This window comes from Paramisgurnus dabryanus, chromosome 8, assembly GCF_030506205.2.
Source record: "Paramisgurnus dabryanus chromosome 8, PD_genome_1.1, whole genome shotgun sequence".
Taxonomy (NCBI): Eukaryota; Metazoa; Chordata; class Actinopteri; order Cypriniformes; family Cobitidae; genus Paramisgurnus; species Paramisgurnus dabryanus.
The window spans coordinates 33958798-33983512 of NC_133344.1; the positions used below are offsets into that span (position 1 = coordinate 33958798).

Consider the following 24715-nt stretch of genomic DNA (forward strand, 5'->3'; position numbering starts at 1 on the left):
CAGGCCCTCTAAATTGTCTTGACACTAGCAGAATACTATAAGCAAAATAAAATGATGAAAAATCAAAGTAGCCTGAAATGCTCCAGGTCTGGACCTCTAGGACTGTCGCATCCCTATCAGAAGCTTTTGAGATCATAGTCAATGTAATGCCCTTGCCCTGGGTGAATGTTAACATTTGTATTGCTTAAGGGAGTGGCTAGGGTGAACACAGCATGCTCGTCTCTCCGAGCACGTATGCAGGCATGTCTTGGGACAGAGGGGGCAGATATGTCGCTCAGGTTGAAGGTCAGCTTACATCAACTGAAGCCCAACAACTTGGGACACACAGCGACATGTCCCTCCTTTCCTACCCATAGTCCTCCATTACCCTCCCCAAGGCTCTGGGCTGTACGACAACAGCACAGGAGCGCGACAGCATCCCAAACCATGCCATGAACCGTACCACAAATAGGCTGATAGCAGCGACAGAAATATCAGAAAAAAGCTCCACACCTGGGAGATGTCCATCACGGAGTCACAGCTCAGGGGTCGCGCAGAAGTCAAGTCATTGAAGCCCAGCAAGGTGGATATGATACCGTTCTGATCGATACGACGGATCATGGTGCCGTCTACGAAGAAGATCACGTCATATTTGTCCACAGTGATGCCTGTATAAGACACAAGTGGAGGGGAATTAATTTCTACTGAATGACTGTTTGATCTTATGTGGATGAAGTTTAAAAATAATCTGGTGGCAAAACATGTATGATAATATTTTATAATAATATCTTACATGGACATCAAAGGAATTGCTTACAGAAAATTAAGACTGATTTTATGTGCATTGTAAAATTATTTACATTACAAATTTATATCTCCCTCAGCAATGTTCATTAATGATAATCCCTCACATGTTAATGCGATAAATAAATAAATAAATAAATAAAATAAAATAAATTAAAACAAAACAAAACAAAACCAAACAAAACCAAACAAAACCAAACAAAACCAAACAAAACAAAACAAAACAAAACAAAACAAAACAAAACAAAACAAAACAAAACAAAACAAAACAAAACAAAACAAAACAAAACAAAACAAAACAAAACAAAACAAAACAAAACAAAACAAAACAAAACAAAACAAAACAAAAAACAAAAAACAAAAAACAAAAAACAAAAAACAAAACACAAAACACAAAACACAAAACACAAAACAAAACAAAACAAAACAAAACAAAACAAAACAAAACAAAACATAAATATAAATATAAACCCATTGTTTCAACCCAAAATGCACCTATTTTTTTGGTAACCCTATAATAAGATTAAATAAACATTAGTCAACTTTATTACTTAACATGAATTAATAATGAACTGCAAAGAAAAGAAAAAAAACTGGACACATTATAGTAATGACAACTTAAAAAAAAATCATTAACTGTCATGAACATATTACTAAGTGCCATTATTGGCTCAAAAATGAACTTTAATAAAGAAAATAATCAAAAAAGTGAAATGTCACCTAGACATTGTCACCTAGAGATTTATCTAAATTTATAAAGATTTATAAAAGCATTAATTAAAACTCACATTGCGTAAATACAGCTGCAAAATCTAGTTTCAGCCGAAGGGACCAAAAATTTTTACATGCCATGTGACAAATGTATTATTTATGTTCTAGAAAAAAACAATGATGGAGATCATAGGAAAAAGAAAGTACGGATGTACAGCTGTTCTCAAGCTATTTAGGAGCATGTGAATCATTTCAATTGCGTCCCAAATGACAAAAATGAAACATGTGACTTTGAGTGAGTCATCTTTCAAATAAAAATTGCAATGCTAATCACTGTCTTCTGTCGCAAACGCTTCTTTACTTTACTATTCGCCTTGGAAAACTATGTAATGCCATTATAGCATTGCTTTGATGATACAATAATAAAACATTGGCTGCATACCTGACAGGTATACATGTGCTGAATGCGCATCTTCTCTATTACAATCTACAACATTGACAAGCGTATAAAAACCACATCGCACAGCGGTGGTCTGCTATCAATTTCAAGCAGAAAGAATGATTTTCTGTGGTTTTGAGGCTGCCTCTGAATTTAAATCCCTTTGGCTTGCATCAATACAAATCTATGTAGGTAAACAGAATCAAAATTGCTTATATGAAAAGGTTTCAAGGTGAATATTTTAGGGTACAAGCCCTTCATATGCAATAAGTGTTTTTTTTTCCTGAAACACCACACAAAAATGTCACTACCACCTGACAGATATCACTGACGTGGGTGTTTTGAGATATCACACCTGTTTCAGTGACAGTCCTAGACTATGTGTACTGAAAAAAAAAGAGTCAGGTGTTTTTACACCTGCGTTGAAGACTAGCCAATCACATTTTACATTAAAATTTTAAAATTTATGCATATGGCAGATACTTTTATCTAAAGTGACACAAAATTACAGAGCACTGAAGTTATGTTTATGAAAAAGCAAAATGGTTCAGACTTACCTCTAGGGTTTGTAAGTGTGGCCTCCACGGCTTTCCCTCCGTCGCCGCAGCGCGTCTCGTCATACGGCAAACACTGATCTCCTGTGCCTGCCACTAGCTCGAGGTTCTTTGCCACATCCTTCACCGTATTCAAAGACTTCACCTTGAAGACCTTCCTGCTGCTGGTGTCTGACAGGTACAGTGCCCCCGAAACAGGGCTGGTAGCCAGGTAATATTTGTGCGCAGGACTATTGCTAAAAATGGCAGAAGAATAACAGATATCAATGGCTGCATTATGTGAAGTATTCTCTGTGTGTGTGCCTTTGAATAATCTGTACAATATGTGGAGAAATGCAGTTACTTAATAACCTCACATAAAGTGTTGTATATTTAATTAGGTAATATGGTACGAGAGACTGTGATGTATCTTAAATGCAGTCATGGCTAACGGGTGATATTAGGCATAAGTGTCTGCATTATTCAATTCACAATAAAGCATGACCTCAAATGAATTAGTTGTATAAAACACCTAATACATAAACTCATTTTAATGACACATATTTTCAATTATACGATCACTTTACCAAGCTAACACATTACATGCCATACTTCATTTATAAGATACAATCACTCAATATATTAGTTGGTCTCTATGTGTTATTCAGAGTGGAAATCGGTGCATAAAAAGCTTGGTTGCTCTTAAATTCCATTGAGAGATGAATTACTTTACAAATCAAACTGACAAAAAACCCTGACACTCCATCATTTTTTCAACGTATGCATCTACCATAGTTCAAACATAGAAACTTAAGGGGAGCTCAGATGCAAAAGCCACTAAATGCCACCTCAGTTAAAAAATAAGATATTGATATTCCCAGAATGCTCTCTAATCTGCTTAATCCCAGCCTCAGGTCATTTAGAAATACCGGTTTATTGACAGAATCTAATAAATGCAAACAATTTTTTCAGCAAAGTCCTCTAAGTGCACGGATGAAGAATTGTATGAATGACTGCGGTTACCAGGTTAAAGGAGGTTTAACGAATATATTTGAATAGTGACAAGTTTTTTTAGCCTTTTAACTTTTTTTCAGAACGGACATAAAAGAGTGACAGGAGACTTTTGCATGTACTTAGAGGGTTTTGCATCAAACACAGTCAAAAAATTTTAATACCAGTGAAATGACTAAAGTGACATTTGTGAAAATACGGCTTTTTAAAAACCTTTTCATTACCATTAAAGTGAAATTACCGAACCTAAACATAAGAGTCTGATAAAACTGCTCATTTAAATAAATATAAATATAAATTTGACCCAAAGCTGGGTTGACAGTATATACAGTCGTTTTGTGCTGTCTGTAATTTATGCTACTGTAAAAAAAATCACCATTGAGATTTATGAATTGCAAAAAAAAATCAACATTAACAGTTTTTTTAGCCTTTTAACTATTTTTCAGAATGGACATAAAAGAGTGACAGGAGACTTTTGCATGTACTTAGAGGGTTTTGCATCAAACACAGTCAAAACATTTTAATACCAGTAAAATGACTTAAGTGACATTTGTGAAAATACGGCTTTTTAATTACTGACTAAAAACCTTTTCATTGCCATTAAAGTGAAATTACCGAACCTTAACATAAGAGTCTGATAAAACTGCTCATTTAAATAAATATAAATATAAATATAAATATAAATATAAATATATTTGACCCAAAGCTGGGTTGACAGTAGATACAGTATTTTTGTGCTGTCTGTAATTTATGCTACTGTAAAAAATCACCATTGAGATTTATGAATTGCAAAAAAAAAACTGGACACATTACGGTAATGACAACTTAAAAAAAAAACATTAACTCTTTTTTAGCCTTTTAACTTTTTTCAGAACGTACATAAAAGAGTGACAGGAGACTTTTGCATGTACTTAGAGGGTTTTGCATCAAACACAGTCAAAAAATTTAATACCAGTGAAATGACTAAAGTGACATTTGTGAAAATACGGCTTTTTAATTACTAACAAAAAACCTTTTCATTGCCATTAAAGTGAAATTACCGAACCTTAACATAAGAGTCTGATAAAACTGCTGATTTAAATAAATATAAATATAAATATAAATTTGACCCAAAGCTGGGTTGACAGTAGATACAGTCTTTTTGTGCTGTCTGTAATTTATGCTACTGTAAAAAAAATCACCATGGAAATTTATGAATTTGCAAAAAAATTTAAGATAATGACAACTTAAATAAAAAAAAAACATTAACTCATGAACATATTAAAGTGCCATAATTAGCTCAAAAATAAACTTGTTTAATAAAGAAAATAATAAAAAAGTAAAATATCACCTTAACATTTAAATTTATCTAAATTTATAAAGGTTTATAAAACCATTCATTAAAACTCACATTGTGTAAATACAGTTGCAAAATCTAGTGTCAGCCGAAGGGACAAAAATGTTTACATGCTCAATAGGAAGCCAAAAGACTAATAAAATATCGATGTGACAAATTTATTATTTATGTTCTAAAAACAACCAAGAATGGGGACCCTGTAAAAAGCATGCAAGTCATTTCAATTGCGTCCCAAATGACAAAAATGAAACATCTGACTTATCTTTCAAATACAAACTGTAATGGTAATCACTCTTTTGTCGCAAATGCTTTACTATTTGCCTTGGAAAACTTTTCAGAAAACACGTCAGACGCACTTAGAGGGTTTTGGATGTGAAATCTTCATATGTAGTTTTGTGAAGTCGTCTCAGTGTTTGATGTGCTGCCAGTGTGCATGGTGTGTCGCCAAATCCCTGAGGGGAACTTCAATTTGGAGACGAATGTGGTCCAGAGCCGTTATCTAAACCCATTACGTATTCCTGGAGCAAAAATGGCCCACAGGCTGAAAAACGGGCCATTACACGGCAAAGCCGGATGGTTAAAGTTATCCCTCACAACCACACTGGTGGAACTCGAACGTGGCTCCAATCAGGCTGTAGAGTCTCGACGGTGGGAAAAAAACTTGAATCTGGAGGCGACATACTGAGTTAGTTTTCTATACGTTAATCAGATTCCAAGAAATAGGAAAAGGATAAGCGCCTGGGAATGCAATTGTAACAGTACTGCTTTCGAGTTGATTCGCAATGTGCTCTAATTGCAGCTGTGTTGATGGCTAGATCTGTGGTCAAAGACTACTTGTTGTGAAAAGCGCCTGATTTGTAGCATCAGCACAGGTTACCACTACTTCAGTTCATGCTATTTCTTGTTCAGTTGAAGTGTACTAGAAAACATGGACATTTGTGGTGCTTTCCATTGTGTGGTACAACACGGCTCATTACCATGCAGCCAGGCTTAGCTCGCTTTACTTTGGCTTGGTTTGCATTTACATTGGAGTTTAGTGCCGCTTTAGAGTGGGTGAGATTTTAGACTTATCGTTATAGACTGCCGTGACATCATTGTGAACGCGATACAAACAAAACGCACAACACAGGAGCAATGAAGCATATTGATGGAATTGGGTTCTTGATTCTCAGCATGCTTTTCACTGCTAAAAGGGAGTTTGGGAACTAGTACAAAAAAGAACAGATGACGACATCAATTGGTTTGCTCAATGGCGCATGAGGGTAAGGTTATCCTGCATTCAGCAATGATGCCAGTAGTGACTATGCTTTCTGACCAATCAGTGAATTGCAGTCACGTCACGATTTAGTATCAATACAGCTCACTTGGAACCTCAGTCGAGGTGGTAATAAAAAAAGTACTTTCCACAGTGGAAATCCCTTCAATGGTAAGCAGTAGCTGCACTAGGCCTTACTATCTAATAGAAAAACGCCAATGGAGTACTGGCAGACTTTGCTTTAATGAGTGAGAAATGTAGCAGCATTAGGGTGAAAATTGTGGAGCTCATGTTAAATTCAAGTCTGTTTCAAAGGGCAATCGGTACTTTTTATTCCACATGAGAAATAGCTCCGAAATGCTTTCTAAAATGGTGCCTTGATAGAGCAGTTTATTCTTTTCAAATAAAAGGTCACAGCAAGAGAACCAAAACACTAAAAGCAAAGCATTTTTGTAAAATGTACCACTCTACAGGGCTATGTTATTACTCCGCAGACAACTATCCGAAACAAATGTTGTCAAATACTATCATTACTAACCCCAGACTTTTCTTGGGATCACCATTTAAAACCTAACAAAGTGAGAAAGGTCACAGCAAAAGAACAAAAACCTTAAGTGAAGAGCATTTTTCGTATAAAGTGTCACACTAACTACGGCAGAGTTTTAACAGCGACAAGCCATGACAAATGCTATGACATAGGACTACTATTATCAAATACAATCATTACTGACACCCAGCTTGTCTTTGGAACAGCATTTTAAATCTAATGAAGTGAGAAAGGTCACAGCAAATAATATAAATCCTTAAGTGAAGTGTATTATTTTGTTTTTATAAAGTGACCGTACCATTAGGGCTATGTCGGTAACAATGACTAGCCACAACAAATGCTTTTGCCAAAAACCATCATTGCGGACACCCAGCCTGTCTTACAGCATTTCAAACCTAACAAAGTGAAAGAAGGGCACAGCAAAAGAACAAAAACCTTAAGTGAAGAGCATTTTTTGTATAAAGTGTCACTCTAACTACGGGAGAACGCTAACAGCGACTAGCCTCAACAAATTAAAATACTACTCCCAAGTATACCATCATTCCTGACACGCTTCTTGTCTTGGGAACATTAAACCTGAGAAAAGTCACAGCAAAAGAATGAATACCTTAACTTTTTCCCCACCATTGACTCGTCAATTAAGATAAAACGCTTCCTTGCCAATGACGAGTTTTTCCGGCAATCCGTATTTCCGCTATTATCCACCAGCGCCCTTACCCAACTTATAAAACCTGGAAATATTCCATTAGGGCAAACAGTTCAAACTCAGTTTACGTTTTGATTATTGCTCTGAATCTGATCTCTAGAAAAAATCAAATTTTGCTTAAAATTTGGTATTTTAGATGTTAGCAGTTTGCTAACAATGACTAGCCATGACATATCCCATGACACACTTCTACCAAAAACCATTGTTACTGACACCCAGCTTGCCTTAGGAGCATTAAGAACCTAACAAAGTGAGAAAGGTCACAGGGAGAAAACACATTCTTTGTTTAAAATGTCACTCTACAGCAAGGTCTATACTCTATAGCAAAGGTCCTCAACCACCAGGTCATGACCCAGTACCGGGCTATAGACAAGTTGCCACCGGGTCGCAAGAAGGTCCTGGAAAAAATGTGTGCTTTGCCCTTTAAGAGCCACATTCGGATAACCTCGATCATTTCCACTTTTGTACCAGCCCGCTCTCTGCGATCCCACAGGATTGCTGTCATTGGAGTTTAGGTATACTTTAAAATTGGCATTAATTATTAAGATTTATACTACGTGTCCGTTGAATGCTTGAGCCTGATTGGCTGATGAATGTTCTGAGGTGTGCAATTATTTTCTGGGAAAAGCACGGCAAACGTAGTTCCAGGCAGCTCTCTTGACCGCATTACAGTTCCATATCACTTCGCATAGTTAACTGTAATAACGGACTAACAAAAACAACATGACAGACGATTTTCCGAGGCAATAACAGCACTGTTAAGAGATGCACATAGGTAGCCCCGTTCACACAATCTCTCTTGCTCGCCCACCCTCTCTCTCTCTCTCTTTTTCTTTCTTTCTTTCTGTCTTTGTCGCTCTCTTTCAAATAACTTCACAAATAACTACATTAGAATGCTATCAACGACTCAAGCCTCCATTGCCAGCTTTTAAATGACGTTTTGGAACAACCAAAAGAGCCGTTGGATGAGAGGCGGAAGAAATAGTACTCACAATAGGGATTTAAGTACAAAAACCAAACAAATCCCTTTAAAAGGAACAGTAAGTAGGGTTTTAAGTATTTTATTAATCAAAATCAATGTCTTTATTCATAAATATGTCCTCATTGGTTTCAAATGACCTCTGCCAATAATCTTAATTCTTCTCTTTACTTACATTAAACGGGTAAATGCAAGGAGGCTTTCATGTCGTTTCGCCATATTGATAAACTATAATAGCAGAGAGCGACAAAAAGCACCAGCCTACCAACACGTTTCCACAATGCGTTTTCATTCAGAACACGTGAACCAGCTGCAACGGAGAAGGAGATAATGGAGTATATAACAGCTAGTTGCAACACGCATTTGGAAAAGCGAGGCGCTAGAGAGCACTGTTCGTTTGAATGCAAAATACAATTTCACCACTAGATGTGGTAAATCCCACTTATTTTCCCTTTAAATATATCAAGTGATCGATGTGGTAATCGTAGTATAAGCGGAATAATTGACTCCGGGCCGTTGAATTATTGAAAAATAATCCACACTCTATGTGCAATTTTCTAATAACTCAGCCGCCCATCGTCAATTATTCCTGACTTAATGGGCAGGTGAACTTGTGAAAACAATGAAGGTAAAAACAATCCACCAAAATATAGATCTACACTTCTACTAAAATAAAGGCGTTATTAATTTTCCTTTGATCTTTACTTCTGTATAAATCTTTATACATTACGCAAAGGAAGATTTTCAGCACCAACAGCCACTAAAAATAAGTGATGGAGCAATAAAGCAGGTACCCCCCTCCCCGATCTGCAAGAAAAATGTTCAGGCTAAAACCGGTCCGCGCTATAAAAAGGTTGGGGAGCCCTGCTCTTAGGTCCTCTAAAGATGACAACAGATGCTAGTACAGACTTCTGCCAAACACCATCATTATTAACACCCAACCTGTCTTTGGACCAACATTCAAAAGCCATTAAACAAACTGCCAAATCCCAGTGCCCTGTCACAATCACGTGGAAAAGAATAGCGCCAGGTCTGTAGCGCTGTCAGCTTCAATCCATTATTCAGTCCGACACCTGACCTCTAGAATATCAGCTGGCACTGGTTGACCCGAGGGCTGGCACTTCACTATGTGGCCGCTGAATGTGATGACTGATGTCCTCGTTTTGGAAAGAAGGCAAAACGGTTCGCCAAATAAAATCTGGATCACAGTTTACAAGTATCTATGAGGGATCGTGACGCTTCAGGTGGATGTTTGTTTAATCCCAGCGTTGTTGGTGTTCCAGTTCAATGTTTTATTGGAGGTATGTAGTGTCGAGAAAACCCTGACCTTCATAGAGTCCATCTATATTCACAGACTACAGCTGCTCCGGGGAAGATAATTGGATTTTTCAGCATGTTGCTGTGACGATGAAGGTGAGCGACTCTTGTGGAAGGAGGTCAGCGGTTATGGCAGAGAGATCATGGTTTAGCTTTACTCTCTCTCTACTCGGCTTGCGAACACATACACAAACACCTCAGATTTGTTTTTACGCAAGAATTGATGACTTTTCTTTTCTGGTTGCAAATATGACTTGAGGCTTCCTGCAGCTGTTTATACAAGCCTATGATTTTAAAATGAATTATGGCCGCATGTTACGGCTAGTCATCTAGCTTGTATACCCCAAAGCTGAAGTTATACAATGAAAAGAACAACAGAAACCTGGTTAAAGACCAACAGGACAAAACAGCTACTTACAACAAATCATAAAGCGACCCTTGGGAAGGACTTAGATGCTAAAAGAGGATTTGACGGATTGGAGTGATGATATTGATTTTAAGGCAAAGTTTGTCTTCAGATTACACTAAGATTGGTTACATATGCACCCATCTATGATTTATGATTTGTCAATAAACACAACATCATAATTGTGAGATTAGGAGCATCAATATTAAACATATCGTGATTATATTTTCACATTATTAAGGATTTTACATAGAAAACAGCAAATCACCAAGAATGACTTTAGCAGGGTTTTCCCAAACTGGGTCACGTTGCATCCAAATTTTGCTTAAAGGTCAAGGTCTCTTTTGTGTATGTGCCTTTAGCACGCATTGCCTATATAAAGCTTGCCACAATTCCAGGTATGGACACATCTAATTGGTGTGTCACACCAAAAACTCGACCTGAGGACACAGGGATCAACCGAAAGCTCATTACGAACGGCAGGGCATTTTTGAAGCCCGCAGGTGTCCCGGTTTAACCTAACCTCTCTCCGAGAAGCCAGTCACAATCTGTCAGTCATACCGGAGCATCACACCGTCACGCCGCTGCCTGTCAAAACCCACAGCTGGTTATGCCACGCGCTCTGTATTAAGGGTTCACGGCACCACGGGGAGGATGTGTGTTATATTTGAAAGCTTAGATCGAAGTTTGATGACTGGCGCTTTTTCCTCGATGCCACGCTGCCATTTGTCAAATCAAACATGTTAACGAACTGTGTATTTAGATCCGACGGCGCTTTGAATGTGTAATTTGTCATCCGGCGAAATATCACCCTGGATTGTGGGTAATGCAGCGCGGGGATTTTCGACGGGGAGGGGTGAGTAATTATATTCTTTCAGAAAGCCGCGTCCCCTGAGGGCGAGAAATATTTAAAATGCTGAAACCGGGCTTATGGTTAGCTCGTAACTGCTTTTCCATCTTCCTGTCTGACGTTTCAAATTATGTGCCCTGACTGAGGCTCTCTTCTACGTACGCGTAATTCGTTAAACGCTTTTTTCTACAGTGGTAGCCCACTTTCAGAGGTTACCCATGCATCAAAACAGTCTCGGTTCATCCACGGCACTATTTCAAAGCCCAGTCGCAGCACTGCCCGTTTAATCTGGTGTTTTAATGCACTCGCTGGCAGCTTTTATATGATAAACACCCGTGTTCCTCGGTTCACGGGCATCTATGAAAACAACAACTTTACATCAAACAGCCTCCTCCGAGGAATACATCGTACTACTGATATACATTCATTGTATAGGTGTAAAAAACTGTGTCTCTTTAGAAGATCGCTTACCTATGCCTGAAATCTTTATTTCTGTATTATGCGAAAGCATGGAGAGAAGAAAGAAAGTAGGAAACAAGAGGGTTAGCAGAGTTAGTACGTAATGCAATAATGTACATTGTCAGAGAAAATGGTTAAAAATATGGACCCCAGCTGTCACTAGGGCAGCACCCTTTAAAAGGACATTGCAATTTTTTTTTTAAAATATACTCATTTTACCCTAGAGTTTTGAAATCCATTCAGCTGTCTCCGGGTCTAGCGGTACCACTTTTAGCATAGCTTAGCACAATCCATTGAATCTGATTAGACCATTAGCATAAAAAATAACCAAAGAGTTTTGATATTTTTCCTATTTAAAACTTGACTCTTCTGTAGTTACATTGTGTACTACTAAGATCGACAGAAAATGTAACTACCGAAGATTCAAGTTTTAAAAAATTTGGAGCGCGATGCTAATGGTCTAATCAGACTCAATGGATTATGCTAAGCTATGCTAAAAGTGCTAGCGCCAGACCTGGAAATCAGCTGAATGGATTCCAAAACGAAAAAAATCTAATCAAAATCAAATATTTAACTCTAGGGGAGCTGGAAATTTTCAAAAAAAGTAAAGTGTCCCTTTAAAATGGTCCTAATATGTACCATTAGGTGCAGGTACATTTAAGAACATACATAAAAAAATATGAACTCTTTGGGTCAAAAGCGGTACTTTTTGAAAGGGTACCGCCCCAGTGTCAGCTGGGGTACATATTTGACCATTTTTTTCTGACGGTGTATGAAAAGAAAAATGCTGTAAAGTGATCAAAAAAGAAGATAGTGAAGAAAGTTTAAAGCGTATTTGTTACAATAGAGATTTTTTCCACACTGATAACATCAATGGTCCTCAACTGGTGCATCACAACCCAAAAAAAGTCAAAGGCTTTGCGCCGTATGAAGATTATGTGTCATTTTTTGGTGCAGATAAGGTAGACACCCAGACTGACAAGACTGCTTGACATCCACTCATTCTGGAAAACTGCACAATGTAAAAATAAAAAGTCTACATTAAATAAATCTTTTAACAAAAGATAGCATGGTCTGCGATGCACTACAACACATTTTGTCAAGTTAATTATTGACTAAATATTTATAAATTATTATTATTATATAAATAAAATTAGTATAAGTTTCTTGCTTCTGCTGAACACAAAAGAATAATAATAAGAATATTTCCTTTGTGTTCAACAGAAGAAACTCATGAGGGTAAGTGAATAATGACTGATAATGAGTATTCATTTTTGGGGTGAACTATTCATTTCAAGACTAATACATTTTAGTGCTGTGTTTGTCAACACTTTGTGTCTAATGTGAAAATTAGTTTTGAAAATTTTACAGTCCTAAAGTGAAACCAGTTGCGACCAGTGATGTCCTAAATGTCTTAGAGATGTATAGCTATGTGTGTTTATTGGGTAAGAAGGGAAATTGGGTGAAATTATAGAGATATCTGCCAAGACAATCTGACTTCATCCTATACCTCTTGGTGCTTGGCAACAGCAAATATAAAAGGCCAGTTATATTAAGTACTGCAGTTATATTGGTGTGCAAAGAAACTTTTTATTGCGTGGGTATAAGTTAGTATATCTATGCAGAATGTCATACCTGAGCTCTAAGACACTTGTGACATTTCCAGTGGTGAAAATTCGACGGACGTAGTTGAAATCTCCTACGTAAAGACTGCCGTCGGATCCGCAGGCTAAGGCTACGGGTGCGAGCAGCTTATTTCCGTCAGCTAGCCCGTTACAGCTCGGACAGGAGATACTGCGTCTCCTCCCGTTACCCATGATGCTTCCGATGACTGGGGGCTGCTGGGAGATGAAGATGTTTTCGCCGTTGCCCTTGTGCAGGATACCTATGAAACAAAGTGAGAAATGATCAGATCTTAAGTTTGTTATGTTGATAGAATATTTTAGATTGTGTACTTTGCTGATTTACTTTAATGAATCAGTATCTGCCTAAAATCTAGTAAACCTGCAAATCTACAGTAAAGGCAACATTTTAAGGCATTACCACTAAACACTTGAACGCTGACTTGAATCCTAGTCCAAATGACATGCAGCAAAATTATACTAGCATCAAGGCCATATTACATGTGTCATTCACAAATAACGCAACCCCAGAATGTGCAAGGAATTTTTTTTTGGCTAGAATGATAAATAGAGATACAAATACAGCAAAAAGTATTAACCCTTGTATTGTGTTCGATTTTTGTGACGATTTTGATGGAGCGGGTCAAATTGACCCGCATTGGATTCAATGCAATTTCTTAAATATCATATTATGAAAAACAAGAAGGAATTAGGTATGAACAGAACCATTTTAGTATCAGTCTTTGTCACACATTACAAACACTTCAAATTAAAAAGTATGATTTAAAAAAATGCATTTAACCACAATTTTTAACATTTTAACAAATGTTGCACAAAAACTGTTGCAACATTTAACATTTTTAATTTTAATTCAACATGTTTTTTTTAACATACCTATGTTTAAAACATCCTAAATAAACAATTTAATATTGCTGTGAAATGAAATTAAGCTTTTTTTTTCTAAACAGGCTCATCTTTTGTTCTTGAGACTCATTGTACAAATTCAAGAAATCACTGTTTACATGATGAGAACACATCAAGCATGTGCTTTCTGACTTCTTGCATTTTACACAAATGGTGCTTATTTGGTGTCATGTTTTGTACTGGCATCACCTGTATTCACCTCTGGATTTTCTGTGGGTCTGAATTAATCTGCATTACATAGTATTTCATATACATTGAAAATAGAAATGATAGTTCGCATTTACTTTTCTGTGTCTGAGGAAGTCTAAAAAGTACTGAAAATAGTGAGGAAAAGCTCACTTTTCTCTTTCCAGGGTAGTAAAACACCAACATATACGCAGTAAATGTATTTAATTTGTGTCTCTACAGTTGCCTTGGAACAAACAAATATGGGTCAAATTGACCCGCGAACATCAAAATCGTAACAAAAATCATTATTTGTGCTAAAAAAACCCACTTTAAAACACATCAGTGTATCCTAACTTTGCATGCATGTTCATGGCCCTAAATGAGAAAAAGTGACAAAATGTCTGGAAGAAAACTGTAACTTTAGTAGTATTTCATATAAATTGTAAATATAAATGATAGTTCACTTTTACCATCTGTGTCTGTAAAAGTCTTTTTCAGTACTCATAAGAGTGAGGAGAAGCATGTTTACCCCTATTTCAGGATAGTTAAACACCAATATAGCAACAAACACTAAAAATATAGTTGCTTTGTAACAAAACAAAATGCGGGTCAAATTGACCCGCGAACCTCAAAATCGTTACAAAATAATTTTGGTTCACTTCAAATCACATCAGCATATCCAAACTTTGCATGCATGTTCATGGCCATAAATGAGAAAAAGTCACAACATTTCAAGAATAAAATCACAGGTTAACTGGTTTAACAGACAGCTTAAAAATCAAAATGGGTCAAATTGATCCGGAACATAATATGAGGGTTTATATAAAAAAGCTCCAATTAAAAATAAACTTAATAACGCAATATTTATGAGTGCTACTTGGGTGTTGTAGAATTAGCATCATGCTAACTGTTTTGGAATCAACTGTGTACGTTAGCAAAGTTCCTTTAAAGGGGACAGAGAATGAAAAACCATTTTTACCTTGTCTTTGTTGAATAATGGTAGTCTACCCGCATTCACGAACATACAAAAAGTGCTAGACATGCTAAACATCTCAGTCTCATAGAAATTCCTCTTTTAGAAATGTCAGCCAGAAAACGGCCCAATCTGAAAAACTGATGCTTATGACATCACAGGCATCTAACTGCCCCTCCACTTTAAAATAATTGGCTACATTTTTTGAGTGGCAGCAAAGTCAGCCAATCAGTAATGAGATTGCAAGTTAAGCCAGTAGGGGGAGCCAAATAGGTGCAAAACCACTTGTTTAAAATCCCCCACCCTAATAGAGCTATCTGAGAGAGGTTTTTAGGAAGCTTCTAAGGCATTTTTTTGTCTACATGTCACATCACAGAACAAGGATAAATACCCCGTTCAATCATTCTATGTCACCTTTAAAAAAAGTCATTAGACTGTGCGGCCATATTAATACAGCTATTTCACTCATACAAGTCCTGTGTACTTGAAAGGGGGAAGTCTGATATTGTATCAAATTATTGCTAAAATCAGAATTACATTATTAAACCTGTCATCTGCACAGTCTTGTTTAGTCTTTGGCAGTAGTCATGTTCCTCATGAGCACTGTTTTTGGATGCTGCCCATTAACATTTGATGTTTACTAATGTCTTATGTAGACTACTTATGATTTGAATCAAACTCAGTGTTCGATGTGGTCAAAGGGGTGACTGCCAGCGCTCATGAAAGGATTTTGTTAAATAACCAACAGAGCGAAGATGTGTTGAACTCAATGGTATTTACATTTATTACAATAAAATAAAATACTTTTTTCTTTCCGGCAGATAGTTGCTCCTGTACAGAAACCAGCAAAGTGAAGGTCCACAGCCACCGCAGGAAAGACATCCTGCTCTTATTATCACTAACAGAGTCAATCTGAATCTCCATTGCACGCTTCAATGAACCTCCAGCTCTCCACCTCGGTGAACGGCTCGCCGCAAATTCCATTTGAAAGTGGCAGTGAGTGGAAGAGTCTGTGAAACTCAATTTTTAGTCATTTTCAATCCACACTGTTTTCTCCCCGAGCACCTGTTGAACCATGCAGTATTCTGAGAGATGCTAAATAACATTTGCAGTGCCGACTGGCTAGAAAAGCAGATGTTTTATTGGAGATCCAGTTTAAAATGCACTGATTTGTACAGCTCTTAAAGCCTGTCAATCAAAAAAATGCATTCCTGACCTGTTGGTAATACTAATTTAATGCTACAGTAATGCATTATTCAACGAACAAACTGAGCATTTACTAATCTCTGTTAATGTTAGTTAATAGAAATACAACTGTTTATTTTTCATTTTAGGTCAATGCACACTAATGCTTACAGATTAGTAATGCGCGGGTCAGTGTGTTTTTTCGAACACGCTTTTATGAAATATTTTAAGCCCCCAGCCCGCCCGCACCATTGCATCTATTGTTACAACCCCTCCGCCTAAAAGTGCTTGGAAACAGCCGTAAGATTACATCGCCCTGTAAACTGGCAACAACATACCAGCATGGTCATATTAAATATAGAGACAGGATAATGATAATAAACATAATAATATTTACAAAGCAGTGTTTGTATTATCTATTCACAAATTCTCGACCTTAAATTCTCCCGCACCTTGTCTTTCATCTTCACTTTTATTTCTCTGTTTGTTTTGATGTTGTGGCTGGCAGTGCGAGCTGCTTGGCGCTTTCATGACGTGAAGCCAAAGGTTTGGGGTCATCAAGTTACATTGCTACAAACCTAATAATATATGAAAATATATATTCCCAAATATTAACTATAGGCGATAGGGAATTGCACGTCAACATGTTTTTTTATTTTGTTTTTAATTTCTTTACTCTCCCCAACCCGACCCGTGCATCACTATAGCAGATACTACAATGATTTATAAAAAAATACAAAAATTAAATGAGGACCATGTTGGAGACCATTGCTTTAGGTACACATTACCGTGGCTTTACATTGTATTATACATGTGATTAACCACAACTTTGAGGCAATTAACTTTCAAGTAACCTATTTTTACAGAGCCTAGCAACCTGGTCAAAACTCTGCGTAATGGGCAGTATGAATATATTTTGGCGCTTAAAACCAATCCCTTTCGAAATAAATTTGCATCAGTGTGGCGGTTCTTGGGAAGCAGACAAAGGTTTTTGAGCAAGCTGTCTTCATGCTGACAGCTCTGACTTCTCATGACAGATCCAACTGCCACCTGCGCTCCTAATACTCCCGCTGCAGGTACGGCTCATTTACTGAGATGAGTGCGGCGCTACGTCGACGAGAACCAACCCTGACAGAAACCCAACTTAGCAGTTTGTGCACTCTGCTTTTAGGGCCAATTCAGCAGCAATAAGAAAATTGACCCGTCTCACCCCAATAAGGCCCCGTCAAACAGATAACGTCCGCTCCCGATCCAAATGTCAAGCTGTATTAAAGTTCAGCCTTCAAGTTTTTACAGGCATGCAGTGAAAATTAATGAATGTCTCCAATGCAGGATAAACGGACAGATCGAATTGTTAGCGGGTAATTGAGTGAGTGTGTTTGTCAGGGTGAGCATACATTTCTTTCAAGTTGCTTTGTGTGCCCGCTTACCACTCTGAATGTTCAGTGCGTGATGTTTGTCCAGGCTCCAGCCACCCAGATTGGACGCCGTGGTCTCGTATCCCTGCAGGACGGCCGTCCGCTTCTCCCAGAGGATAAGATCTGGGCAGGACTCATACTCGAAACCCACTGACACTAACGGGAGCAAAGAGAAAGCAAGTTTTGACTTGTTTGAAAGCAATGCCCCGATCAGCAACACTGTGTTTTGGGTGCAACACGCCACATTTGATGTTTAATAGAGATTACTTATTATTTTATATTTTACTTATATTAATGTAGTGGCAAAGGGTCCACTCACCAAAAGCTTCAGATAGGCCGTATACTTTTTGGCTGTAGACGTCTGCCTTGTCCCAGACAAAGTCATAGGAGAGATTTGGTGCTGCTGAGAACCATTTCCTAAAGAGCCTTCCTTCAACAGCCACCATGAGATGAACCTTCATCAGACTGAAGGGGATGGTTGAATGTGTCAGGGTGATACGCAGAAGCGATTTATACCCCGCTGTCCGGCTGCTCAGGTACCCCAGACGCATGTCTGTACCCGAGATTTGCACCTCTTCTTGGAGAGTCTGTGGAGAGATTAAAGTTTTTATACAGTAGTGACAAAAATAAGAATGCAAGATGAGCAAACAGTAACAAATCTTCTCATTTTATGGTAAATGTATCCTGCTGTGAAATGTTTGCATTATTTAACATCGTTATTATATAAATAACAGAGAATGAAATCATTTCTCATCACAACATTACAGTGTTTGTAGAAAAGAAATTATAATTTATTTAAATGTATATTATTACTTACAATTCAAAAGCCTATTTTAATAATCGTTTTTGCACTGACATTTTCAGAACCATTTATTTTAAATATATATAAAAATACTATCTAGAGCAAGGGTCTCCAACCTTTTTGTGAGCAAGGGCCACAACAATGGATAAAACAATCTAGAGGGCTACCTTTTGATATTTATCTACTCAAAATGTTTTACTTGTTTTTATTTTATTTTACTTGTTGATATGTTTTATCATTGTTTAAAATGTTAACATACATAAAAGATGCCAAGCTAAAATAAAAAATATGTATTAAATAAATATAAAAATTGAGGGTATTATTAGAATGTGATTTGGGGGGCAACTCATAGACTCACCATGGGCACTATGTTGGAGACCACTGATCAAGACACAAGATAAGGTTATAGCCCATCTCTATGCAAAATATAAACCTGGATTTTTTTAAAGTCTGTGTAAAATCTAATATTAAATGTCTTTTCAGTTTGTGACACCACAGAAAAACGCATACACGCCAAACGCGAGTTCAAGGTTTTGCGCGAGTAGATTACATACAAAGTCAATGCAAAGACGCAATCAGACGTGTCCTCGCGTGGGGCCATGCAAAAGACATGATATGGGCACCGCATTTGCCACGAAAAAAAAGCGCTATTGGCATTTTCGCCTAAGTTGAAAATCAACTCGAGCAAAAAATTCGCATGACACGAAGTTAAATCTCGCGAGTAATCTAGAGCGAGTAACGCGATGCCCTGCGTTTGGTGTGTCTGTAGCATTACTGTGGGTTCACACCAAATGCTAGTTCAACGATTTCTGCGAGTAGATTACATACAAAGTCAATGCAAAGACGCGATCAGACGCATCCTCGTGCAGAGCGATGCGAATGATGCGATATGGGCGGCGCGTTTGCCGCAAAAACACGCGCTATTCATCTCAAATGCATTTTCGCCTAAGTTGAAAATCAACTGGAGCAAAAAATTCGCATGACACAAAGTTAAATCTCGCGATTAATCTAGAGCGAGTAACGCGATGCCCTGCGTTTGGTGTGTACGTAGCATTACTGTAGGTTCACACCAGAAGCGAGTTCAACGATTTGCGCAAGTAGATTACATACAAAGTCAATGCAAAGACGCGATCAGATGCATCCTCGTGCAGAGCGATGCGAATGATGCGATATGGGCGGCGCGTTTGCCGCGAAAACACGCGCTATTCATCTCAAACGCGCCTTCGCACAAGTTGAAAATATTCAACTGGAGAGAAAAATACGCATGGCACGAAGTTAAATCCCGCGAGAAATCTAGAGCGAGTAACGCGATGCCCCACTTTGGTATGTACATAGCATTAGGGGTGATTCAAATATCGCGTCTTTTGCACGCTCAAACGCTCGTTTATTTCAGTCACGTCCGCACCACATCGAGTTAAAAACAGATCAACTTTTCAGAATGTTGCAAGCGCACCGCAGGTCATGTGACAAGAAGCTATGTGCCTAGCGTTTTTTTCACTCGTTTTTGGGCGCAACATGTGAACAGCCCCTTATCCACCAAGCCAAATATGAATGATTAAAAAAGGGGCAAAAAAATAAAATATGTTATTGAAATCCTGGAAAAACAGACAGGATTCTCTGTTCTCAAATGCTGGGGGCGTGTCCGCTGTGTGTGCTGAAACCACACCCACCCATGGGAAAGTTGCCGTCTCTCTCAACTATAAAAAACAGCTACGACCCAAATGGATGCTTGCGATTGTGTTAGGGGCGGGGCAATGCTCGGTGGATCCAGTGCTTCATCTAGCCACCGTTACAGCCCCACCCAAAATAATCCTTAACACAGAAATGTCTCCAAAATTTAGTCCTACATTGTTCACATTCTTTGCAATGATTTCAGCAATATATTTGTGATGTGTTTAGAAATAATTCCCTGAAATTACTTTACACAGCCTAAACTTTTTCATTGATTTGGGAAAGAAATATGATCCACATATTTCATAATCATATTGTGAACACTTCATTGTGTTAACCTTACGTGAGCATTACAAATTACACACCTGTGCTTTCTATCAGTAAGTCGAAGGTTTCTCATTGCATGCGACAGAGCTCTCATTGACTCTCAGTATCGGCTCACTCTAACAGTCGAGCACAGAGCTGACCAATAAACACTGCAATCATTTCGGCATCAATGAGTCCTTCGCTGATTAGAAAACCTTAATGGATGATTCCGTTTGTAAACTTTGTGTGCACGCGTGTGGATGCATGTGTAAGTGGGCGAAAATAACTTTGGGATCTGGGATGGGACAAATCTGTGCCGATAATAATAGCCCAGACAGCACAATCCATGTAAGACTGACTCATTAATCTTGTTAATCAAAGAAGGGACAAAATAATTAGGAGGGTGGCACACAGGTCCAAGAAGAGGTGCTGCACAAACACTCACACACACACACACACACACACACAAAAACACCAAGGGCATATACAAAGAGAAAACAACAGGCGAGCGCGCAAAAAAACAGAATGCAACATGCAAAACATAAACCAAAACGTAAAATCAAAAATACTTGCAATTATATTAAATGGTAACTGCTTTGAATTATTCAAATTATTGAGATTTCGCAATGATTAATTAATTATATATTTGCATTCCCAACAATGAATGTTAGACATTAGTACCTTTCAAGGCCCCAGTGGCATTCTGAATTAAAGTTGAATACATTCAAATATCTATGCACCCACACACCCTGAAAAACTACGCTGAAGTCCAAAACACAAATTCGTTTTCCAGCACTGACAGCGAAGCTCCTCCAGGATTTCAGACTCGAAAAGCCTCCACACGGCTTTCAGTCAAAATGTAATTATCGTTCTTCAGAAAACGCCTGGCATAGTAAATTGGACTGTGTATCTCTGGCCAGTTACGCACAGAAGATAAAATCACATTGCTCCCACAAGGGGCAGAGACTACGTGGTTCCCTTTTGATGTACATTTCCCGAAATCTGTGCTCTCTGTCGGACAAACGTATTTTAATGTTTGAGGATGTTGTACAATTTTGTATCAAAGTTTATACAACAAACACTACTGGAAGCATTAAAACAACAAATTAATGTCTAATGTCTAAATTAAAGCACCTGAATCTCTGGGACGACGGCACCCCTCTCGTTGCAGGTCCCGGCGAATGCCGTCAGCGGGGCGGGCAGAACTATGGGCATGGGCCGGGTGAAGCTGCTCAGATCACAACTGGGGATGTCGTTCACCTCGTGCCGCATCACGATGGTGTCCATAACGAAAAATCGTCCCCACGGCAACCACAAGGTGTGCTCTTGAGTGATAAACGGAGCACGTTCAAACCTTAGGGCTATGGCCACGCCCCCATTACTCACCAGGTCGAAGCTGAAACAGAGAGGATGGAGTTCGGTTACATCTACTGCTATGTATGCACATGAGAAACACATGAGGGTTTGGTAACAAAATTTATAAGTTGTATATAAGTACCACAAAGTACAACCCATCAGCATCAATGTTGTTTTTGAGCAATACACTTCATCGCACGTGCACGTCTTTATAATAATTTATGCTATTCCAGTGCTTTGTGGCTAATGGCCCTGTCTCAAATGCCACCTTCAGTCCTGGCAGTGACATAAAGCTGCTTAGATGGTTAGTGAGTCTGTTAAGCATGGGCTCTTTAACAGGGACACATTTAGGGATGCACACTGCTTCTGAATCATAAATGGCAAATGGGACACGACACGGTCTTCACGGACATGTGCAACAAACATAAAAATGGCACAAACGCAATTTGGGCCACCATATGAGTGCCCGCTGCTGCCACTGAGGTAAATGAAATCAAAATATATATTATTTATAAGTTGTTCCTCTGCATTTGTAGCATTACAATTGTCTGTTACTTTTTATCATTAAAATCCATTCATAAACGCATCAGAATTTGCCAAACGCTTAAAGCCGGGTCATTAAATACAGTTATTTTATTTAGCATGCTACAACCACAAGTTTAAAAATAGCATTTTGATTTACTATTCAGTGAATATCATTTCATTACCACATAAAACCATTTACTAACATTTTAATCAACAATATTCACCGTTACTATGCCCTGCTATTAAAGCCAGACTTAATAAAGGTTGTAATTCATTATGTTTCTTTAAATGATCGGACTGAATTGAAAAAGACTTGGCGACAGTTATTTGGTATGGTTTTTATCTGGCAGCTGCACAATGTGATTGCAACACAATGGAGCACTGGCTCAATTTAATACTCTGTGCTTTTGAATCTGCATTAATGAAATCAGTTTGAATGGGTGCCGTGCGATGTCGTTATTCTCTATTGGGGAATAAACTGGCAGGATTCCTCTTGCCGCAGTGGTTATGCATACGCCAGCGTGCGTCTTTGTTGCTCCGAGGCACGGTTTGCTTTGATAAATGAGTTGTGAGGGAAAATGGCTAAGGTATGAATCTGTGTGTCGCGGGTTGTCGGCATTAATCTAACTTTATATAGTACCGTATGATTCATTTAATAAAATATCCTAGGCTAGCAGGCTAAGCTTTTTAACTAACTGGAGCTAACAGTATAGTAGTCGATATGATGATTTTTTTAATAGATAAAAATCACATACATTATATTTGGTCTAATTCTAAATGATTTCTAATCAGGCATTAAATAGACTACCCATATGGGGTGGTTTCCTGGACAGGGTTTAAACCTATTCCCAGACTACAATGCATGCATGCTTGGACTGACCTATCTTCTTATCTACCTAGTGCCATTGTTGTGTCTGAAGATGCACACCGGTTATGTTTTTAGTAAGGTATGTTTGTAAAAATATACTTCAATTTCCTAATATAACCAAGGCCTAGTCCTGGTTTAATCCCATTAGAGTCCTTTCAGCCAATAGAAATGCCAGTGGGAACTGAATGTACATTTATGCTGTTTGGAAAGCTCCACCATATACAGCACTATAAACCGAATATTCAATTGTAAATTGTATGTGGGCTATGCTGTAAATGTTATCACAGCTTTCAAAAAGTCTCTGATCTTCTCCCTTGTGTACATACTTATAAAACATGCCCTGGTATATACAAAACAAACATGAGTCGATGCATCCAAACAGCTGGCTTGCACGGACACGTGGACCCGTGGAAAACGCTGTACTGTGTCTTAGTTTTGTAGCTGGCTCTGATGCGGTGTGCATCTGTAGTCACACCTCACGCCGCCTGAACATTAATTCGACTATATATCCCAACGGACTATTTACAGAGCACTCATTGGCAAGCCTGATAAACAAAGGTCCGCTTTGCCTTTGTTGCTGTGCCCTTGCTAAAATGTGAACGTTTTTCTGTGCTCTGTGGGAGTCTAAAAAGAGCATGTTGGGAAGCATTTGCAAGGAAAGAGAGGAAAAGGAAAACAGTAATGGGAACGAGCGCTTGTGCACATATATGTGACTGTACAGATAATAATAATTCACAGTTTTAGCTAGAATTGGGTTAAGATTGTTGATATGCTAGATTTACCTGTTTTAAGATGGTCTAGCCAGCCCAAGCTGGTCTATATGGTTTCCCATATAGTATTAATGTAGTGAAATGAAACAATGTTCACTTTAACAACCTACATTTTCCATCTAGCAATGGCGTTTTTTATCCACATTACACGCTACCGTTTCAAAGTCTAACTTGACAGACAACCTACAGGTAGTCAATTTAGAAAATATTGTATGTCATATTGCATGGCCAACGCAGTTACATGGGCTGAAGTTCACACATACCCATTACCCCTAAAGAACCTACAGGCTGCCACGCCAATCGATGAACAATTCGTAGGACCGATATCAATCACGCTAGTAGCCTACCTCAGGCAGAAGTGGCCAATTTTCTTAGGCCTTGTGCATCCAGCCTTTCAGGGGACTCTTTGAAGGGACGCAACTTTAACCCTTTGGGCTTAGCCCGATTGATGGGTTAGACGTCTACATGAATAATCCGATGTCCTATACCGCTTATAGCTCACCGATGACGCTACACATCCCTCCGATCTCTCCTTCAGGAAAACTGTGTTGCGTAACCTACTTTCAATACACCATAATAAATGTATTATGGATGGCTTTTGGATTTCCACAGTCTACTTTAGGCTACATTTTGTATTACATGAACATCCACCACAAGTGACTCGGTCAATCCGACTGTAGTGGTTGGCACAGGCTGAGAGATCTCTTGGATAGTGGGGAAAGTAGTAATTTAAAAATCTGAGCCACCAGGACAGTACAGATCACAATCAAATGAAATCAGTTATAAGAGCTTTCC

The 24715-nt window shown here is 38.3% G+C and overlaps 1 protein-coding gene across 9 annotated transcripts in view; it reads right to left on the minus strand.

Annotated features, from left to right (window-relative positions):
• tenm4 (teneurin transmembrane protein 4) overlaps positions 1-24715 on the minus strand; it is a 268749-nt gene that overhangs the window by 39961 nt on the left and 204073 nt on the right. For 7 of the 9 annotated variants that reach the window (XM_065281625.1, XM_065281626.1, XM_065281624.1 and 4 more), the window contains 7 exons: positions 21536-21797; positions 17942-18209; positions 17635-17778; positions 12968-13217; positions 11345-11365; positions 2491-2723; positions 493-647 (listed from right to left, as the gene is read on the minus strand). In XM_065281625.1, the coding sequence (XP_065137697.1) occupies positions 493-647; positions 2491-2723; positions 11345-11365; positions 12968-13217; positions 17635-17778; positions 17942-18209; positions 21536-21797 (1333 nt within the window). The remainder of the gene's footprint in view (positions 1-492; positions 648-2490; positions 2724-11344; positions 11366-12967; positions 13218-17634; positions 17779-17941; positions 18210-21535; positions 21798-24715) is intronic. The other 2 variants (XM_065281623.1, XM_065281620.1) reach the window with 1 other exon arrangement.